Source organism: Ambystoma mexicanum, chromosome 1p (genome assembly GCF_040938575.1).
Source record: "Ambystoma mexicanum isolate Mex_15411 chromosome 1p, UKY_AmexF1_1, whole genome shotgun sequence".
Classification (NCBI taxonomy): domain Eukaryota; kingdom Metazoa; phylum Chordata; class Amphibia; order Caudata; family Ambystomatidae; genus Ambystoma; species Ambystoma mexicanum.
The window spans coordinates 199,576,478-199,599,827 of record NC_090921.1 but is presented as its reverse complement, the minus strand read 5'-3'; the positions used below and the strand labels follow the sequence as shown (position 1 = coordinate 199,599,827).

General features: G+C 45.0%; 2 protein-coding genes across 2 annotated transcripts in view; one reads left to right on the top strand and one right to left on the bottom strand.

The window, feature by feature from the left end:
* Positions 1–14,296, bottom strand: part of LOC138467613 (extracellular calcium-sensing receptor-like) — a 232,990-nt gene extending 218,694 nt beyond the window's left edge. The window contains exons 1-2 of the mRNA XM_069607806.1: positions 13,923–14,296; positions 6,750–6,905 (exon numbers count right to left, since the gene is read on the bottom strand). Coding sequence (XP_069463907.1) covers positions 6,750–6,905; positions 13,923–14,296 — 530 coding nt within the window. The remainder of the gene's footprint in view (positions 1–6,749; positions 6,906–13,922) is intronic.
* A 232-nt stretch (positions 14,297–14,528) lies between these two features.
* LOC138467544 (extracellular calcium-sensing receptor-like) overlaps positions 14,529–23,350 on the top strand; it is a 150,078-nt gene continuing 141,256 nt past the window's right edge. The window contains exon 1 of the mRNA XM_069607691.1: positions 14,529–14,618. Within this exon, the coding sequence (XP_069463792.1) occupies positions 14,529–14,618 (90 nt within the window). The remainder of the gene's footprint in view (positions 14,619–23,350) is intronic.

The following is a 23,350-nucleotide window of genomic DNA, read 5'->3' as shown; positions in this document are numbered from 1 at the left end:
CAGATGACTGCTTTCTTATCTGGTGCCAGGCAGGAATGATGCTGGCTGAATGCCCCTTCCTGGTATATCTTTCCCATGTCCTGGATTGGCAGAGGGCGGAATGCCCTTTTCTTCTGTTCTGGTTGCCTGATCGTTGGAGGGCGGACTACCCTGTTATATGTTAGGGTGCAATACCCTGTAGGGTGGAATATCCTTAACTAATTTCTTTAGGACAGAATACCCTTGTACTCTTGAGGGTGGAATACCCTTATGTTTCTTCTCCGGATGCGGGGATAGGAGGTACGGCTTAATATCCTGTAGGTCGGAAAACCCTTTAAGTATCTCTTTAGGGCAGAATACCCATCATCTCACCAGGGGGGGAAATCCGTTTATTTTCTGGATGCTGGGATCATCAGAGAGAGGAATACCCTTCCCCCTTCTCTTATGAGGTGGATGGATGCCTCTGAAGCAATGTAGTCACACCTGGGGGTTGTTTCCCCTCGTTGTCAGTTGTTGCGGCCCTGTTATCTGGCCCACGGAGTGCCTGGGTGGACAGGTCTGCGCTCTAGGAATCGTATGGGCATAGGGCTCAGGAAGGAGATGGAGCCACATATATTTAGAACCTTCTTTATTTCTCATCTCCAGGTTTGACACTCTTTGGCTCTTGTAGTCCCACCCACTTCCTCCCTCCTTCCCGTGGTTCCCTTCCGTCAGACCTTAATAAGAGGGAACATTCACAGGTGCACCTCTCAGATACATTCACAATGAGATGCTCAAATGTATGCCATGATGGAGTTACAGTGCACTATTTTGATAACTCCATAGCAGGCGTATGGCACAATCAGGCGTACGTAGGTGAAATGTTTGAGCAGTTCGTTCACCTACTTTCAGCATGTTGGATTTTCGGCTCCTTGGATTATTTTACAGCTGATAACTCTGCTGCCACGGTGCACACAAGGCTGTTCGAAATGGAGAGGCCTGGGCAAGCAAACCGTGACCTAAGCAAATGGCCATTTAGCTGCCATGCTGCACGTGCTGTATTTATTTCGAGCCTGTTTGCAAGGCAACGTTCAAATGAATGGCATTTGATCCCCAATGAAGATTCACTTTTGCTCTTTACTGACCATTGACGGGCATCGGTCACTGTAGGACTCGGTGGATTATTGAGAGGGATATGTGCACTATTAATATCAAATACTTTATAAGCCCACACTTACTGCAGAAAATTAAATGGCAACAAAAAAAAAATGGGTAGCTCAGGATCACATAGTTTGGGCATAACCGAAGCCGGAGCTCAATATCATGTCTCACTGAACTAGACCAAGGGCCTCATTACAACCCGGGCGGTAAGGGATTACCGGTACCGGTAAGGGCACTGGTTCCGGTAATCCCTTACCGCCCAATTACGAGGTCCCTTTGCGGGTCCCTACCATAACGGCCGGTTTTACCAGCCGTTAAGGAAGGGACCCGCAAAAGGACCTTGGAGGTAATTACGGTACCGCAATTTGCGGTACCGTAATTACCACCTTCCCCATTCCCATTGAGCCCTACGGGGCAGAAATGGGAATGGGGAAGGGCCAATGGTGAATGGGGAATTACCGCCCCGCCAACCTTGGAATGGGGCGGTAATTCCGCCATTCACCATGGCGGATTCCGGCGTCAACCATGGCGCTAATAGCGCCATGGTTTAACGCCTGGGTCATAATGAGGCCCCAAGTATCATCCCTGTGCTGAAGAAAGCAAGCACAATTCCATTCAGCTAAAATAAAGCGTGAAACAAACAGAGCCTAGCTAGTTGAGTTTATGTTATATTAGTGGTGTTAGGGCATTGTGTCCCAAATCGATTAAAACTTCATTCAAACCACACAAAACGGGCTGTAGACTATTGCACGCTCGGTCGATGCACTGCACATACTGCGTACATCGCCACTTGCCATGCAAGTCTAATGGAGGATGCTCAAGGTAGGAGTGACATACAATTAGTCAACATACAGGCAGGGACGAAAATTCAACACAGTGACAGGGGCAGCGGAAGTGATATCACAGACCTGATTACATAAATGGAAGTGTGTTCATATGAACGTTGACCCTGATGACATCACACAAAATAACATGGCATCACATTTAACCCCAATGACTTCGCCTAAAGTGACTGATGGTGTAAACATCTTTACATAACCTTACATTTCATGAAATACCAAACCAGTGGTAAAGCAGACATATCTCTTTTTTAGATACGGGATAGACCGAGCAGATCCAACATAAGCAAGGGGCAATGAATGAATGCCACTTCAGCCTCACATGCCCATTTACTGCCATCTTATTATCCAATTATATAGATGCACATGTCTAGTAATCATGTGCCAAGCAAAGTCCGAATCCTCACCAAACTCTGTGAAAAAAGTAAATGACCACATCCAAATGATTATGCAAAGTTTCGTGCAGTTTCATCAAGGGGGGAAACGTTATTGGGGGTTCCGAGAAATCCTCATAGACACAATGGAAAAAAATATTTGCTCACGCCTACAGCGCAAACCGCTGGACATATTTCCTCCAAACTTTTGAAAGTAGTGGTTGCTTGCTCCTGAAAATGTGCTTTTGCAAATTTGGTGTAAATCTGTCCTGTTGTATTTTTTAAAATGTCCAAAAATTAGGTAAAAACCAATCGTGATATCTGGGTTCGGTCTGCTGACTCATTTCCTGATTCGGAGTCCCTGGGTACTTCTGGACCAATCAGAGAGCAGCATGATGTTCACGGACATGCCCACTGATTGGTCAATTAAAAATCTGTGGTGCATACAAACGTTTGAAACCGACACGCTATTGCATTTGCGAACTGCGCCATGTAGTATGCGGACATCGCAGCAAAAACATTAAAAAACAGATCAACAATCTCTGGGGAGGTGAGGGGTGATGAGGATGGGATGGGATATGGGCATAAAACACCAAAATTCTGTTTTTTTTTTCATTTCCATAGTCCGATAACATCTCAGAAGTTCGGGGACAATCCTGTGTTTTACACGAACATCTCATAAATTGGGGATCATCCATGCATATTTTTGCTTTATAGGGTCAGTGAAAAGCACTTTTTAGATGGCTCATACTATTTGCGCCACTCAGTAAAACTGTATGAAATTTTGCAATTCCATTGTAGGCCGAACCCTGAATGCCTCTGCAAAGTTTGCCAAGAGGGGGCAAAATTAGAGGGAGAGTCCCAAAATATTAGAAAGGCTTATAAATGTGGTGCTGTTTGACAAATCTGCACAAAGGTTTGCAGAAACATTTAAGACTCAGATTTGAATGTGTTTTCAAAGTTGGGTGGGATTTAGTCAAGAGGGGTCAAAATATGTATGGGGGTCTCACATTTTTAGATGGCTTATAGCTTTGCTGCCGTTTGTCGAATCTGCACAGGAGTTTGCAGACAAATGATAGTCCCAACCTTGAATGTGTATGCAAAGTCTGAATGGATTTTGTCAAGCAAGTGATAAGTTATATGACTTTTTTTGTATGCACATTTTGACACTTTTCAAAAAATAAAACATGGACGATTTTCAGCAAACTCGTGCAAGAGCATTGGCAAGAACGCAAAATCATGGTTTTGCAAATGTGTACGTGTTTTACTTTTTGAAAAGTGTCCTAATGTAGGTATACAAAACAGTGATATATACCATTGGTGACTGAGGTATAGCCTGTGGCCATGGGGAGATGACCACAAGGGACCGGAAATGGGGTTAAAGTGGACATGGCTGCCAGGGACCCGCTATGTGTCAAACCATATTCGCATATTACCACCTTGTTATGAATATTGGCCTAAGCCCATTCGCGTTGCACAGGAAACCGCATCTGAAATGCTCTGCTTTTCGATCGATGTCCCCTCCATTTTAAGAATCATCCGCCATTTTTATTTCAACTCGTGTTTCTGTTTTTTAAAATGGTGGACTGTGTTTTCAACCTGCAGCCGAGTTGAACAACCTTTGAGTTCTGTTACTGTTTAGGCTGACCGAGAGCAGATTGTTTAACCAATGTAAAGAAACCTTGTGACTCGAATGAACTGCCATCCAAGTGTTGTCTGCGCTCACAAGCCTCATCCTCATATAAACAAAAAGACAATGTATAACAAACGTAGATCGTGTGTTCTTGCTGAACTGCATTGTAGTGATTCTTGGAACAAGGCTTAGCGTGGATCAGAGAACCAACAGCATCATTTTAACTTCATGGACATGCAAACTTGTTTAATTCCTTGTACAATAGTGTAATATTTGACCCTAGGGGGACGCTCGTTTACATTCACTCATGTGCCGCAAGGATACACTGAGAGTCCAGGCATTTACAGCAGAGCTTTGAAGGAACAGCTCGATACACTGTACGTTGTTACAGTATTTCAACGATCTTCTTTTAGCTGCAGTCTCAGAAGTTGCTTGCAAGGAGGGCATTGTGTTGTTGCTTATTCATCTAGCAGAACATGGGCATAAGGCTTCATTGAAAAAGTTTCAGTATTGTTGACAGGACGTCACCTATTTAGGCTATCTCGTGTCAAAGGAGGGACGAAGACTGACACCTGAACGGATAAAAAGCATCTCTAGCATGTCTGTCCCAAACACACAGAAAGAGGTCAGAGCCTTGATAGGCATGGCTCCGTACTGTAGACAGTGGATCCCAAATTTCTCATTAATGATAAAACCAAAGTTGGCATTGACAAAGAAGGGCATTTCTTTGCCTTTACCGTGGAACTTGGATTGCCAGAAAGCGTTTGATCTGCTCAAGGCTGCATTGTGTTCAGCATCAGTTTTGGGCACACCAAGTTATGATAAGGCCTTTGTTTTGTATGTGCATGAATGTGAAGGATACGCTTTGGCTGTGTTGATGCAGGAACATGGAGGGAAGAATAGACTGTGCAGTTATTACGGTACCGCAAATTGCGGTACTGTAATTAGCACCAAGGTCCCTTTGCGGGTCCGAACTTTAAAGGCTGGTCTACACCAGGCATTAAAGTCGGGTCCCGCAAAGGGACCTCGTAATAAGGCGGTAAGGGGTTAACGTCACCGGTACCCTTACCGGTGACCGTTAACCCTTACCGCCTTCCGTGTAATGAGACCCATTGTTTTCTTGTCACAGTACTAATTGGTCTAACAGTTGTATTTTCGCAAGGGGTGCGTCCACTTGAGACTTTGTTACCTACTGAAATTGTTCCTACTGTGTCTTCACCTTTTCGTGCATCTGCACACTCTACCTCCTAGGGACTCCCAACATAGACAGAGTTATAACAATAACACTCTCCTACTAATCATGAATTGCTGGGTGTGTTCACATTTGCCACAACACGGGGAAAAGGGGTTGAGCTGGTATATTCATCCTCTTCCTTTGACTACTGCATGCTACACCTCACTGAGGGCATTCTTCTTTGGTCTTTGGAACAATAGCATGTCTGGGAACTTCGATGGGACTAATCTGAATGAGCTCGAGAAATGAGTCCTGACACCTTTGGGATGTTCCCTCTTTGAAAATAGGAGCAAACTCAATGTTACTTCTATTAGGCCTTCCGATACACTTTCTAGACTGATCTCTTTCAAGATGGCTCCCATAGGCAACCGGGATGCAATATCTGCTTCCTATACCATCAATCATAGCCCCAATTCTGTTTCCTTCTGCATACAAAGGGATGTTTCTCAGCCAAAGGGTATATTCAAGGGTTGTACTAACATTGCAAATTTAACCAGCGAGGACAGACCTTTGTATGGAGGTGATCCTGTTTACTTTGTCTGTGGCAATGAAGCCTATCCTTAGTTGCCTATAGATTGGCAGGGTACTTGTTACTTGGGTATCTTATTAACAGAGGTTTATGTGGCTAGCACCTCGGAGGTCTGTAGAGCTCGTCCAAGATGGGACGAGAATGTTGATACTCCTTCACAAGTCATGGGTGATGTAGCAAAACCCTTTGTGCCATTTTGTGGACAAATAATCAACTGCAAAGATACAAGGAGACTAGCAAGGATATTGATGAAAAACCATCAATAGAACCACCAATATATTGTACAACATGACGCTAGAGCAAAAGGATATTAGATTAGTGGCCCTTCAAAATAGAATGGTGTTAGACGTCATTGTAGCTGAGCGTGATGGAGTGTGTACATTGGTGAGATCTGCTTGCTGTGTTTTTGTACCTGACTCCTCCCCTACTGTCATGGCCTCAGAACTAAGGGCCAGTCCTCCCTCATCCCCAGGGTCCAAATGGACCCAGTCCTGGCGCCTCTGGTGCCAGGCTCATGTAAAAGTGTGCCTAGCACACTCTGTGCCAAAGCACATGCAGCAGGGTCGGGCGTGGCCATAGAACAACATTGGAAGGCATGCGTAGAAGTCTCTGGGTGGAGCAAGGTGGAGCCACTAGGTGGGGCTAAAGGGAGGGGCCAGGGCAAGCCTATATTAGGCCAACCCATCCACATACCTCAGCTTCATGTTGTTCTGCTTTTGCAGTGTAATGCTTACCGCTGTCCTTACCTGCACATCCACTTGATCCCAGCTGCTTCATCTCTGAAGACAACTTGCCAGAGTCCAGCATCTCCACTGAGGATGGCGCTTCTTACCTGCTTTCAGCAACTCCATTGCTGTACGCGCCTCTTACTTGATTCCAGCTACTCCATTGCTGTGTGCACCTCTTACCTGAATACAGCTACTCCATCGCTGTGTGCGCCTCTTACCTGAATCCAGCTACTCCATCGCCGAAGGCGCTCCTTCCTGTTCCCAGCCCCTCCATCGCTGTGTGTGCCTCTTACCTGCATCCCATCTCTACCAGAGTCGGGCTTCTTCTCACCTGATCCGGGCGTCCAGCTAACCGGAGATCCACTTCGTTCCTTTTATTCGTGACGTCTTCACCCTGCAACCGCGGAGCAGCATCGAGCATCCAGACTTCGTTCTTCACCGTCGGCCTTCTGCAAGGGAAAAGAGAGAACAACAGGTTATAATTCATAACAATAACAAATGCTTGGCCGCCATACCAGTGCCTAGAGTTTCTTTAGAAAGGCCAATTTACCAGTTCCATCAGGCTCATAGAACTTCCCTGGATTCGCTTCACAACTCCGATCTGCATCTTCATACATATAAGGCTGATAATAGACATTGCAATAATAATTTTTGAACAAGACAAAGACATTATAATAAACAAACTATAATCACAACCAAAAGACTTACCTTCTACGTGGATTGGTCGCAGCTGGTCTGGATCAACACTTCCACGGACCAGTGAAGCAACTTGGTCCGCTCTACGTGACCCTGCTATGATAAGCAGAATGGACAGCTCAATGTTACAACACAACAGGTGAGCTTGCATGGGAAAACACTTGCATACTTCATTTTGGCACGAGAGGGTTGAGGGAAGTCATGACACCCCCATGCCATTCTCATTAGCTCTTATCTTCTCTCAGGGGCAATACGAGTATCCAGAACAGCAGGCTCTGCACCAATTGGGAGAGGAAGTCGATCCAGAGGAGGCAAGTCGAGGGAGGGCTCCAACCGTGCCCCAACACCCCTGCCGAGACCAGGTGAGCGTAACACCTACCATATTCAAGATAATACAAAATCTGCATTCCTTGAGTCCGGAAGAACATGTCCCTGAGGGAAATTGGGATCTTAGTGCCTTGGTTCTGGGACTTTCTTCGTACAAGGTGTTGGAAGCTCTTTTCAGTCCTAATGAACATTTTTGGTGTTCTACTGTTTTGTTGTTGTTGTGTACAATGTCTACCTGCCATATGCTCAATGTTAGGAGGATGTTGTGAGCAAACTATGGGTAGATTATGAACAATGATGCATGCACCCGATAAAACTGCTAGCGCTTTTGTAATGAAAGATATCACTATTAATGATCTTATGGCAATTGATATTTCTGAACAATGTGATTTAGGATGTATGGACATTGATGTGTGGGGTTTTGAGTAAAGCAAATGTTTGAGTAATGCTCTTGGATTAGGCCAAAAGGAGGATTTTGAATATTACTGCCTTGTTATAAATATTGGCCTAAGCCCATTTGCGTTACACAGAATACTGCATCTGAAATGCTCTGCTTTTCGATCGATGTCGCTGCCATTTTAAGAATCGTCTGACATTTTGATTTCAACTCTTGTTTCTGTGTTCTAAAATGGTGGACTGTGTTTTCAACTTGCAGCCGAGCGGAACGACCTTTGAGTTCTGTTAATGTTTTGGCTGACCGAGAGCAGAGTGTTTGACCAATGTAAAGAAACCTTGTGACTCGAATGAACTGCCATCCAAGTGTTGTCTGCGCTTACAAGCCTCATCCTTATATAAACAATGAGACAACGTAGAACAAACTTAGATTGTGTGTTCTTGCTGAACTGAATTTTAGCGATTCTTGGAACAAGGCTTACCTTGGATCAGAGAACCAACAGCATCATTTTAACTTCATGGACATGCAAACTTGTTTAATTCTTTGTACAATATTGTAATATTTGACATGTGAACTGGGCACGAACTCTAGCATGTAACTTATTAGCTTGGAGAGAGGTTGAACAATGTTTTGGAAATAGTATAAATATGTCTGTTTTTAGATGTCCAGCACTCGCTCCCCTCACTGTGTCTACTGGTACACACTGTGAGGTGTTGGGAGCCACATAGCTAATTGTTTTGCTTTGACTGTACAGAAATAAAAGATACTTGTATCTTTTCAACCTGTGATTTGCGTATTTCATTTGTGGTACTAAGCCTTGATATTTCCTTGGTCTTTCATATGTAGTATAGTTTTTAAAAATCAGGATAGGTTTGAATGGCAAAACAAATTCTGCTCGTGGCTACAGCTCGAAGTGCTGGATGGGATTGCAACAAACATTCGTGAGGAGCATCAGCGAGGACCTCAAAGCATGGTTTTCCAAATCTGCCCTGTGCTTTATTTTTTCCAAGTATCAAAATATAAGTACAAAAATAGTGATATAACTTTGGTGCCAGGGCAGTGGGCTTGGCCCTGAGCAAGGAAAAATGTATACTCTGATTTGCTTATTGGGGCATGCACATTGGCCTAAGCCCTAGCTATGAATGGGAAAAAGTATTCTGCTTACGCCTACAGCCTGAAGTGCTGGACTGGATTCCAACAAACCTACGCGAGGAGCATCAGCAAGGACCTGAAAGCATGCTTTTGCAAATAGCGATATAACTTTGGTGCATGAACACTGGGCCTGACCCTCGGCACTTTAAAGGGATGTTATGGTTAAGATGCACTAATAAAAACCTATGAAATTCACTGAAAAAGCTTTGCTAAAGGGACGTTTGGATTAAGTTACGCTAATAAAAATCTATGAAATTCAGGAAAAAAACGTTGTTAAAGGGACGTTTTGGTTACTAGTAAAACCGAAAAACCCAAGAAATGTGCATGTTATGGTAAGTTAAGCAACCATATCTCGTGCACTGAATGTAATGAATGGGGTAACAGCAGCTGGAGTCCTATATTTTCAGGAAGTAACTGAAATAGGTACAGATAGTCCTCCTATCTGGCGCTTTCCCTAGTTAATGATGAGGGTCAAGGGCTATTACCATCAGGCCATGGCCAGATTATGAGTGGGTGTAGGGGGTTATTATTGACATTAGACAATTCTACTCATTGAGGGTAGAATGTACTGTTTAAAAAAGAATAAACATTCTTCTGTCACAACAATAGAATGTTGGGGCAGAAGACTTATACCAGTCTTTATTGACCTCTACGGTTCTATGTGATGTTTTTGAAAGCTCTTACAGAGACACATTTGTTACCAAAACTATAATACCAATATTCTGTTTTTATTTGGTGGGTCCTCCGAGAGTCCCAACACCCTAAGCACCCATTTTAACCCCTTAACCCACCCCCATATATTATTTTTATAAAAAATCTCTATATTTTCGGTGATATAGGGCCTCTTTGCAAGTATGCCAGTCTGGAAATAGCGTTGGCAGTAGTTCTGTACCGGTACCTTTTTACAGACCGGCATTGCGATGCCGGTAACACCGGCACCAGAAGTGAGCCACCTCACCTGGAAACAACGTCGCCGGTATCTGCGGAGAGATGCGGCACTCTTGCCTGACATACCGCCATGTCATAAGTGCATATTCCGAGCAGCACGGACACGCAATTACCAGCATGGACATGCCAGGAACAATGTGAAAATGATGCCGGAAACATTGGCATCGGAGACCAGGCGTTAAGTAGATTCATGTGTGTAGAAACATGCCACAGGTGCACAAAAACAGCACAGGTGGAACAAATGAGCAGTACTACAGCACAAAAAGGCCACTCCCACACCCCTTACAACACCACAATGCTATCAGTAGCAGTACTGGAGCTGAATGCCATGCCTGCAGGACTATTACTTGAAGAGGCAGGGAGTCAGAGGATGCAGCGGAGGCGCTTGAGGAGAAGGAGGGCCATCATGGCCCAGCAAAACCCATTTTCCAGACGGTTGCACCACACAGGCAGCCACCAATCCCACTCTTAAGGGCCACACCTTTCAACCTGAGCCAAAGCCACACCCCCCCTTGCTCAAGGTAGTGTCTGTGCTACACTTCCTTGCCACGGGCACATACCAGCACACTGTTGGTGAGTTGCATGGGATATAGAAACCCTGTTTTTTGCGTGTCCTCTTCCAGGTCATTGATGCACTCCTGCGCCACGTTCGAGATCACGTCAGCCTACCCAGGACAGCCGACTAAGTTAATGGCACGAAAATAGCATTCCATGCCTTTGCAGGCATGCCTAACGTCATTGGTGCATTGGACTGCACAAATGTGGAACTGGTGGCCAGGCAGGCCATGAAGGCTGTTTATCGCAACAGAACACTTTATCACTCACTGAACGTGCAGATGGTGTGTGATGCCCGTCACATCATCACCTATTGCAATGCCAGATTTCCCAGTTCCACCCATGACTCCATGGTGCTGCGCAACTCTACGCTGCCTTGGTACATGGCACGTCATGGTGGACAGCGTACCTGGCTGCTGGGTGAGTCTAACTGCACGGCCATGTGCACTGTTGAATGTGGGGTGGGGTTGAAAACAGCATAGCTTACCTGGCTGCTGGGTGAGTCTAACTACAAGGCCATGTGCACTGTTGAATCATGCCCATGTATAACATCCATCACCAATGGCTGTGCACATTGAATGATTCAATCCATCTTTCATCCCAATTCTCTGCGCTCAGAAATTACAAAAACACCATGACATTGCAGAGGGGCTGGATATGGAGGTTAAGGGGAAGGATGATCATGAATAAGAGTAATGATCATTATTCGTAGCAATAGTACAACACGTACAGTAACTAAATGAAAGTTCAGAAGTACCTACTTTATTTTGGGCATCCATTAAACATGAAAGTGTACAGGTGTCACTCAAGGTGCTACACAGTAATAGCATGCCTGAGTGCAAGGCCTTGACATGCATGTCACAATTTAGGAAATAGATCCAGTGCATGCATGAGAACATCAATTCCATACAGGTACAAACAAAAGAAATACTTGTACCAGAATGCACCGCTACAAACTGAGGACAAAAACACTAACACAGTCAAGCAAACCCACAACACGGGATGCACAGACAGAGAATACTTCTGCACCCACCCACATAACAGTGTTTGTCAGCACACCAATTGTCCAGGTCCCCTGCCTGTTAGAACCACACAATCCCACATGCATCTCATTATAAATCTAAAAGTACCCTAGTACATGTACATCTTATTATTTCTTTGTAACACAATAATGACATACCCAGTTATACTAAAAGGGTCAGCGGTCATGTTGTCTGTGAATGGGCAAAGTGAATGCCACTGCAGACCACACACCCCACATGCATTTGGACATAGTGCATTTCAGGTACCTGAAAAAGGACATATGCCAACTAAATGACATTTTACATGTGCATGTCTGTCCACTCAATGAACACTATAGAGACTTGGCCAACATGACATGGCCAGAAGAATGACATTGTACCCTTGCTTTTGCCACTGCCTGAGCAGATCAGGGGGAGCATTGATGTACAGCCCAGAAAAGGTGGGAAAGATAGTGCTTGCCTGTGCCATGTTGCACGACATGTGTATCAGGCGCAACGTCCCCCTGCCCTCCGACATGGACATGCAGCCACCAGAGGCTGAGGATGACAGTGATGATGATCAGGCAATTGCACAGTGCCATGATGGTATGGAGGGAGGTTTTGCACAAGATGAACTTATACAGCCCTACTTATAATCACCTGTCAAACACGTGCCACTGGCCAGCTAGTACACTGTGAACTGGGCACTGAACATGAATAAAAACAATCACACTGAATAATCAATGTCCAGTCATTAATTCTGTTTGCAACCCCAACTATATTTTGTGAAATGAAAATATGTACAAATGTGAAATGACTACACTCCTAATAATGTACACCCCAACTATCCCTGCCCACATTCCCTCCCCAACTATCTCTCCACACACCCCCTCCCCAACTGTCTGTAGCCAACTCCTGTCCTGTTTTCCTAGTACATTGACACGAGTCACGGACAGGGCCCCTATGTGTCCATGGCCTATTTGCAGCCCCTTTTAGGCACTGAACTCCCTGGGCTTGTGCTAGTTGAGGGAGAGGGTGGTGTTGCCAGTGGCCGTCGATCCAGGAAAGCCTGGAGTAACATAGCCATAGTTTCAGTGATTGAATTACGCTGTTGCCCTCCTTAACCCTCCGTGACATTTGAAACATGTCATGTGTGCATCGCCCAAGTGCCCATGCATTTCGCCTGTAACTGGCCTGCATGCTCTCTCGCATTAGCTGTGCCTCCTGAAGGTGCTGCTGCACCAGCGATGTGAGTGCATCTTGGTGTTGCTCCATCCTGTTTAGATGGCCTTCTATATCCCTCACACTGTGGAAGGGTTGGGGTTGGGGGCTCCTTGGGCCCATGGGGCTTAAGGGCAGGGCCTCTTCAATGCTTTGTCATGTGTCACCAGTTTCGAGACCACCCTTGTCCTCTGAGTTCTCTCCAAGACACCCATGTGCATGTCCTTCGGGCTGTGGTAGGGATGCCACAGGGATCAGTGGTGGCTGTGGTGGAGGTGCCACAGTGACCTGTGGTGGCTGTGGTGGAGATGCCACAGGGGGCTGTGGTGGAGTTGGAGGGATGCAGCTGGGGTAGCACTTGGAGGTCTGCCTGTTGAGGCTGTGGAGTCCTGTATTTGGTCCTTCTGCGTCGATGACTGGTACCCTTTAATGTACTGGGCTGCCCGTCCTCATTGCCAGATGATGTGCCTGAGAGAGTCAGAAAGGTAGAGCACCAGTGAAGCGTGTGGATTGAAGGGACAGACATTAATGCTTTGATTTTGTGATGGCAGTGCTGTGTCAGGGACATGGCGGGGGACATGGCATGGTGCACACATGCTTTTGTCATGGATACTGTGCGGGTGGATGTGTTATGTGCCTACATAGTGTGTGCAGTGCTGGAGATACTATCATGGTGTACTTGTGATTTCTGGGTAGGATCTTAGGGGTGTGGCATATGCGCTGTATGATGTTGTGTTGTGGCGGGTTGTGCCATGGATGTGTTCCCCATGTGCATGCTGCCTGTGGCACTTACTGCGTCGGTGGACATTTGACATCATGGGTAAGGCTGGATGGGATGAGGGAGTCACATGTCTCCTTGGTGTATGATGCTGGTCACTTGTGGGTGGTGTAGGTGCTTGGCACTGACATGACTTTGTGTCTGTGCTAGCACAGCGGAAACAACACAGCAGGAGCATGTTGTGTTGTCGATACAGGTTGCCTGTGATATGTTGTATGTGTGAATGGGGTATGAGTTATGTGTGGGGTGAAGGTGTATGTCATTGTATTGCAACCAGGTTGCAGGGGGGGAATCTGGCAGGGCTGCACTGGTGTTGTGCACAACTCACTTGACATGTTTTGCAACTCTACGGTGTGCAGGGGGGACAGGGAGGTTGATGTGACATTGGGGTTACTTGGACTCATCAGCCTCCTTGGATGTCATGCCTCCGGCCTCCGCAGCATCAACTCCCTCAATGGATTCAAGGTGGATGGGGGGTGTGCTGCTGCCACCTGTGGCCATACCCTGGGTTCTCTGGGCCAAGAGGAGGTTGCACACCTTCAAGTGCAAGTCATTCCACCTTTTATGGCAGTCATGCACAGTGCAGGGGGTTGTGCCAACTGCAGTAACATTCTGTGCCACCTCGTCCCCGATAGCCTTTTTTCTCAGGTGTTCCTGCCTGCGTAGGTCTGTGGAGAACAGTTGGTCAGCATTCTTCACAATGGTGTCGCCAACATGTTTAGCGTGTCTTGCGCCTCTGTGTTGCGTTGCAGGTACCCTTGAAGTCATCTTGATTTGGCAAGATCAGTAATTAGGACATGTGTATGAGTCCAGTGTTCTGAGGATTGCAATGGATTGTGTTTTATTAATGGCCGCCGAACACTGTATTTCAGGAAACGGTAATATCGGCAACATTGTTACCAGTGCCGGTGGACCTGAGAGTGTGATGCTGGAATCGGAGTTACCATCACCGAGGGTGGTGGTGTTGGGATTTTGAGGAATGTTTGGTGTAATTAGCGGCATGCCGGTACCATCGTATCCGGCATGCCAGAAAGCGCGTGCATGCCAACACGGAATCAGCTGTTTCCGGCAGCTGTACTTCACGGACACGGTAGCACCGGCATGCCGGTAATTACGATTTCTTACCGCCGGACCCATAATGAGGCCCATAGTTTCATTAAAAAATGCCTCTCTGTAAAGGTTTTCGAAAAAATCACTGGATACTACCTCAGCTACTTGATTGTCTGGAATGGAATTGACAGAATTCCAATGTTCAGATGTAGCAATCACCCCTGCTTAAGGAAGCGTACAGGGCCTGTGTGTTTTTGCCCATGTCTCCAGCCACCTGATTGACTATAACAATAATCAGTAAGTCTGGAGGCATCTCGTCCCGGTATCTGTGCCAGTGCGGTTACCAGCTTGTGAACCAGCAGTTCCAGTGATTATTGCTATTAGCACACCAGATTTATGTCCCGGGGTGAAGACACCTATTTATTTGTTCGAAAGAATGGTATGCGCGGTTGTAGTAACCCTTTCTGTCACACCAATCCTCACATAACATGACCGCCATAGAACTGAGACAGGGCAGTGTGCAGAGCCCCTCCTTAATTTCCATGCCAGCAAGGGTCCACTGACTAGCGTGGGGCATTGCGGCACAGCAACCAACAGGTAAGTTGATGGTGGACTAGGATGATGTAATGGACCGGGGAAGCCACAGGGAGAGGGTGAGAAGATCGCAAGGGTGGGCAGCTTTGAGCTTGCTCAGAACACAGGTACAAATCATGAGATTTAGCCCACAAACCAAGAAACCTGATTGGCTGTCACTCCTGCACTAGGTGCAATTAATTCCTCCTAGCTCTCAGCCTTGAAATGACTGGTTCATAATTGTCTGAAGCTCAGTGCCTCTTTGTGCTCGTGTAGTTTATGGCGGTGGGTTGTAAACATGTTAAATCAGATTGGACAGGCTGTGTGTATTTCAGTGACTTAGAAAACTATCGAACTAGGAAGTGGGGGTGCAACTGTGGTGGGCTGGTGTTGGTGTGAAACTATGTACATGTTGTGTGAGGACCAGGAGATGGGGGGCAAGGGGTGAGAAAGGAGAATCGCAAAAGAAAGCAATGTGGTGCCAGTGGCAAGTCAAGTGTGGGTGGGGAGTGGAACAGGTGAGAGAGCAGAGGCAGAGGTGGAGAGGTCCAGTTGTGGACTGAGCACGTCCCCAGCGAGCACGTCCCCAGTGAGGTTTGTGAGGTGGGAGAAACGTTGTGCTGTATCCAGAACTACAGCTCCAATTTTAACAAATCAGAAGCTGCCACGTCACTCCCTGCGGTACTAATATAGCAATAATGAATGGGCCTGATGGGTTTATGGACTGGAAATTGCTTGGATCTAAGTTATAGGAACGAGTGGAGCAAGGGCCTTAACTCTAGGCCCCAGTTCCGTTACCAGTCCATGGAGCCAACGGACAAAGTGATTATTGCAATTAGCACCCCAGGTTGACTTTTCGGGATGATGACAACAATTTTAGTATTTTTTAAACAACGGGTCGTATGCTTGCAGCGATAAATTCTTTTCAAACTGCCATGCAAATGGAAGCCCCACTTCCATTTGCATGGCAGGCAAGGGCCTTGATAAGAGCGGAATGGTGTGGCAGTGCCACCACCAACAGACAAGAGGCAGATGTAGGGAGGGTAGAATGGATGAAAGAAGCGATGGAGAGAGTGATGATGGTGGGTGAGGTGGGCAGCAATGAGCATGAGGTTCAGCCCACAATCCAATCAAACTGTCTGCAGCGCCCGTCCCGCGTGCTAATATAAAATGGCCGGAAGAACCGGCGGACCTTTCATTCAAGCAACTCCTTTGAGATAAATTGCTGACAATGGGGAATGACCCCTCACTTCTTCGAGAAACATGGGCCCAGAACCTTAAACTGTGTAACAAATAACAACTGTGTAGGCATCTGAACGTAGATGCTACTGCTCACTGGAATAATGATTTCAGCCTTTTCTATATCAGGTGTCTGTTCTAAGGCTGTCCTGTCAAAATTTCGAAACAATAGTTTTTATTTTTATTTCGTATAGTTAAATAAGTGTTTTTAAAAGAAAAACAGGGGTTTGGGGGGACCCCCATAAAAAAAAAAAACATTTGAAACTTTTTTATCGACACTTTTGTGTCATTCGAAAATGTGACTGTCGAAACAGTCCGTATAAACCGTTTTAAGCCACTAACTGAAGATAATTCGTGCTAACGTAGCGCAGAGTGCACTTTAAAATAGCTGACTGACTGCATATTTAGTGCAGTAAGCTGTGTGCGACAACAACTGGAACACATACAATTGATAGGAGACGATTGTTATTGCTATCACTGCCTAATCACTATGATGATCAATGAATGTTGAACCTGCCCACAGCATGCGCTATGTTATGAAGAAAAAGGGCTCTTCCACATTAGCAATAACTACTTAATACGTGCCTGAAATTACTGTGTTACTATTCCCCTAAGTATGGCACATTTGGGAGAGGAGGTCTTTGGCTAATTGCTCGCTTTTATAGCTCAGGTCTGAGGCAAACTATAACAGCTGGGCCCAGGTGGAATGAACATCAGGTCTGTGCTATAAAAGCTGTTCAGAGTCAACGGTACAGTGAAACTTCCTGGAACACTGGTGGTGTCACCTCCAAAACAACTAAAGCCTCTCTTACTGGGAGCGAGTCTTGCGCGCTGGAAGTCCACCATCCTCTTGAAGCGCCTATCAGTTCCATAGACTCTAATGGAGCCTGGCACCTGGGAGTGTGTGCATGTTTCTGCTGAAGTACCCATCATTTGTACCACTTTCCAAAGATCTCACTCATTTGAGGCATTGGACTGTATGAGTCCTGCACCGTGTAGCGATTTATGTGGATTCCCGGTTAACATCAAAGCTAACTCTTATCATTCATGCGAACTGGGTTCACAGATGCAAGATAACATGTGCTAATGTGGTTGATAAACTACAATTATTAAATGACCCTTCCAGTGATTGAATCCAAAAGTAGCCAAGAGGAAGACCGCCCCCCCCCCCACTCAGAAATGGCACATGATTAACTCTGCATAATTGTACAACAATGTGCAGTCTTGGGAATGTTTAGGTCAGAAGTGGCAACCTTTTTTTCTCAAGTTTGGCTTGCTTCTGCCTTTCTGGCATGCACACAATTCATGGAAAGTAGGTAAAGCAAAGCTGTTTGAAGACCTTAAAGTTTTCCCTGCAAATTTCAAAATGATCTTTGTTGGGATGAAGGTGTTACCTGTTCACAGAAACGTCAACCTTTTTCCGTGTGGGCTGCTCTGCGTCACGGTGCTTTGTGTGTTGCCTCCTTCATTCAGTCAGCTGCTGGCACCAGATAGCTGGCTACACAGCCCCGAGGGGGCGGGATTCTCGAGAGCGGGTGAGGTCCTGATTGGAGGGATTTTCCCAGTCCATGATGACCGGATTTACCCGGAAACAACATTCACGGAAGAGCCGCCACAGCTAATCTGCCAACTGTAAGGCTCTGTTCGCTACATTGAATTTCCTGTCATATAGCATGTCATTTTTTTTGTGCCTTTCCTTTCATATTTGTTTCCTATAATCAATAGCCGGTGCTGAATAGTGTCTACGGTAAATGAGAAAGAGTCAAGTGAGGAGGAGAGGTTGCAAAACCAAGAACCACATCAAGATGTGGTGTAGTCACTTCCACTCTAATTGCACCTGAGCACACCACTGTGCTTGTTTGACATGAAGAAGTTAAAACCAGGTTTTATGAAAACAACGAAATAATAAATCTTATGGCATCATTTCAAAAAATGCAATTTACTTTTTCAGGTCAATTTATTTGAATAAGATATTAAAGATTGTAAAACAACTTTGAAAAAATAACTTATAAAAAGATAATTATTACAAAAATATCATCCAGAAATTTAGAAGCACATTAAAAAAAAACATGTAAGGAACATGTTTAGCATTACAGACAGTCATTTTCGGAGATGCTGCTGCTGAATGAACGCAATTGAACACAGTGATAGTGAAGGGTGGAATTGTTAGTAAGAGGCCCCAATGTGGGGAGGAGTGGTTTCACCCCATTAAAATGAATATTTTTGTTTGATTTATTGACAACGTTTTATGTTTTTATCTGGTGGTATTGATACCAAATATGTTCATTTGTATAGTATAGCATGCTCATTTTCTCTCTTTGTTTCTCCTGTCTCTATTTGAACCGTGTTATGCCATTTTAATTAGAAATGTGATATGTGCACCTCTTCATTTGTTTTTCTTCATTTTCACTTTTTTTCATTTTATTTTTATTTCTGGATTATTATTAAGGCTCAGTGAATATTCCCAAAATTGCTCAACATATTTAGTGGCCCTCAAACATTTGGGCATCCCATTTTTAGTTCTTGTTTAAAGCGCGTACCTTGCTCGGGAGCAGTGACGCGCTGTACAGGGTGTGGGTTGCCAGCTGGCTGACGTCTTTTAAACAGTAGCACATTAATGTCAGCCGGATCGGTGCATCAGTCTGTACGAATAACTCCTTTTGCACATATTGCTGAAAAAGCCACGTTTTGAGACCTTGCAGAATAGGAGAATTGTGGGGCATTCTGGGCTGATATATAGAGGATCGAATTCCAGAGGGCCGGTGCATGACAAGAATAGAATTGTTTGTGGGGCATATCTTTGAAGACACTTCATGATTCCAGCGGCTGATAGATTTTCTGCACGGGGAGTGTGCGCTACCGGAAGTGTGGAGCTTAACCACTAGGTACAATGGTGTGCTACTTGTGGCTAATTTGAAGATGATATATGCCGCCATGAATAGAATCATGACCTGGAGAAGCAGCCTGTGGCGTTCGCGTAGGATAGGGGTGATTCAGTCAATGTTATTTTCACATATCCAGACGTGGACCCCTTGCTCACTATTCTTAGCGAGGCACAGCTCCTCCCTACTGATGAGGTCCAACCAGACCGAAACACGTGTCTGGGGTTGCTGTTGGTACTCTTGTCCAGAGGAGATTTGCCTAGCATTTCGGTGCTGGACTGCCACAGGGCAGGACAAAGACTGATATGTTTAAGATATTTCTCTTCTGTGAAAGATAGTGAGCTAAAGACTCTTGGTAAGGCTCTTGTAACCAGGACTCATGTCTGGCAGAGAGTCTCCCAGGACCCCCCTTGTTATTTGAATGTTATTTTCACACACATAATGTGGCATCCAGCAGCATGCTTGACTAATTCTTGGGGAGCCAATCATGTGCAAGATCACTAGGGCCTGCACTACAGTCCAGAAGCCCTGTGATGGGATGAAAGGTTTGATATTGCAGAAGGTGGAGACTTGTAGGCAAACCAAACCATTTGGGCTATTTGGCTATGTGTTTCTGGTATATAATAACAGCTTCTTGCCAACAAGATAAAAATATAAAAAGGAAACAGATTCCAAGCTAAGAACACATCATCTTCCCACCAGCAAACAATTGTTGAATGTTCTCAAGAATGGGCACAACTTTTTTCCAAAATATGATAGAAAGCTTTGTGATTTCCCCACCATGACTGTGTCCCAAAGCTCCTGTGGGGCAAGTTGCGTGTTCAATCCAGTCGAAAAAAAAGGGCCATATTCCTGAAGGGTTGCAATGACATGCAATAAAACAACAAGTTCTGAGCAGTCTCGAGAACACCATCACCACAAAAACGACACGTGCGGCGTGCGGGTAGCCTTGCAATGTCAAACAAGGCACATGTGATTTCAAAGTTCTTAACAGCATTGCATTTGATTTTTAGGTAATTCCATAGCAATGAATGACACACTAAGCAGTCGATATATCTGGGACGCCCTTCGCGTGCAAGAATATGACCAATGAACAAGGCACTATTTGACATTGCGCACAATTGTATAATGTATTGCTTTCATAGACACTTTAAATCGCGAGCGAGTCCAGTGCAGAGCAGCATCTAAGGGCAGAGACGGCCATCTGTCGCCAGCCGAAAGGACATGATGAATGGCACTGCCCTACATACATGAACCCTGGTCAAACCAGCGTTTAAAATAAGGGAGTTCAAAGTACCAGCCTCAGAGTTGGTAAGTTGCCATAGAATATTAAAAAATGAAAGTGTAAACTTTGCCGCGGATGAGACGATGCCGAATTCAAGTAGGATGCACTGTACCTGGGTGTGTGTAGGGAGACAAAATAAACTTTTAAGGAGGAAGGCTTCCAATTTGGAGATTTCCGCCAAATTGCCAGTGTGACAAAGCACGGTCCCATACATTATAATGGGACTAATTTTAGCTTGAAATAATTTAGCAAGGATCCCAAGAGAGTAACCTCCTCCAATTCGAGACATTTTACCCAAGTCCAAATGGCCTAGTAGCACATGAATTTAATCTGATCACAATGGGATCCACCATGTAAGGCCTTGTCAAATAAGAAACCAAAGTATTTATACTCCCTGACCATCTCCAGGGTTTCACCTCCCAAATGCCATGGAATGATGACCTTTTTCTGGCCTGGGGGATGAAACGCCAAAACTTTGGTTTTCTGGATATTAATCGCAAGGTCCAAGGAGTCTGGAGTATTGCTTCAATGACTCCAGCGCAGCCTGCAAACCAAAGGGAGTCATGTCCAGCAGGATGATATCATCCACGTATCCCATCCATTGGACTGGGGATACGCTCAACTTGGGAGGAATCGACATAGAGACGGCCTCACCCATATCTGCCAGATATACATTAAACAAGATGGGAGCTATTCTGCACTCTTGTTTCAGACCACTGGTCATTGGGATCAATGCAGTGGTGCTGCCAGATTGGTCCAGTCTGGCTTTAACCCATGTGCCAGAATGAAGGTAAACCAGAATGGCCTGGATCCTGCAGGGATGCTCCAGGCAGATAGTTTAGCAAGAGCTTCTTGTGGTTGACAGAGTCAAACGCTGCGCTGTAGTCAATAAATGTGGCGTATACAGTACAACTGGGCGTAGACAAAGCCTGCTGAATAACTGTTTGAAGAGGCTGCTATTAATGGTGAAGCTTAAGGATTTTGATAAATCCAAAGGTTGTACGTAAAATCCTTCTAGATGCAAATCATTGGGCCATTTTCATTTGAGTTGCTGTTTAGCAGGGATACTGATGAGGACAACATGTGGTCTTGGAAGGGATAGGGTTGAGACAGTAAGTCAAAATCCAGGACTAGATGGTAGCACAAAAGTAGGTAGAACGCTTGTAAAATTCAATCAGGGTCAGTTGAGCAAAATCCTTATTTTGCCCATTAATTAATACAATTAATAGTGCGCTCTTCTTTAGCACTTCATGCCTGATTTATACTGCTTCTGAGCGTTATCATTGTTAGTATTAATATTGCTCAGTTATATACTACTCTATTTATTCCCCTTGTAAGAACCAAGCGCTGAGTCGGCCCTGATAGGATTCAATCCTGTGAATTGCAGGCCTTCCTATGTCTGAGGTGAGCCCTTTATTATGAATACTTTTTTAAATAGTTCACACTTTACCGAGTTTTAAGTTATTTGCTTGACGTTTTAATGCCTGTGGTAGATGTGTGCATATTTGTGGTTTTACGTGTGGTAATTCCTTCCTCCCATTGGAAACAGATTTCTTTTTAGTTTCTAATTACAGAATCTTTGTTGGGTTGTAACACTCGAGGGCTATACAGGTTATTCACCCAATTAATGCGATTTGGTTTGTGCAAAGCGCAGTCCTTGTAGAGATTTCCGTGCTAGAGTGAGGCAATCCCTCATTCCTTTTCCCATGGGGAACCTGACTTGTGTTTTGTGGATCAGCTGTGCAAGAAGAATCGGTACCCAGCCATTTTACCGACATTTTTTACTGAGGCAAATATTGCTGAAAAAATACTGACATTTAATTATATATGGAGGGAGATGGGAATTGAAAGGGGGTCGGGAGGGGGTTAGGGTGTGGTAGAAAACACAAGTAAATGGAGGGTTTGGGGGGAAACCGCCCCATGAAAAAAAAATCTGTATTTTTTATTTCAGTAAAAAGGCTTCAGTATTATGAGAGTAAACTGAAAAATCTCATATTGCCTTACCTACGAGTGCAGTAGTCCAGACAAGTGTTCAATTTACAAAAAAATAAGTGGCAGGGCCCAAATATTTCCTAGAATGCCTGTGTCGCATTGGGGCAGGCTGCCCTGCACCATTGTTGCCACTGGCAACAGTTGCCCACCTCATCATATGTGGGATTAAAACTGCAAGTCACACTGGCACATTGTTGATGCACTGACTATGGCAGATGTGTGATTTACAAAAACAATCTGCAAACAATACTGCATGCTAGTTATGTCTTGAAATGAGACACATCATTAAATGCTTCTTTAAACAAATCATGGTTAGCATCTTGCAATGATTCTTTAGGTGGCAAAAGGAAGTTATTGATCTAGTCACAGGAAACAGCAAATATGCTTTCCCCTCTAGTTAATTGATGTACACATGCAGGCAAAACTTCAAATGAACTCTTCTGTCAAACACTGCAGCAAGATATTCTTGTGTAGATTGGCACTCGGGACAGGCCCACCCCCTCTGCAATGGCCTTTTCCCTGGTATTGCCCTGAAGTTGGTACTGCTGTCTTTCCTGTTGTTATCAACACACCCTGCTGTGGAATTGCTACTGGTTATCACAGCAGTGGATGTATGCAGGCTGACTGGAGTGGTGCGCAGACATTGCCAGCATGAGTGCATGGCATTGTCATTTTCCACTTTATTGGTATTCATCCAAATGAATAACTAGCAGAGCCGCTCCAGTGCGGTTCATCATGTTCATGAGTTACCAGCTCAGGACCAGGGTAAATTGTTGTTGCTAGGTTTGTAACTACTACCGA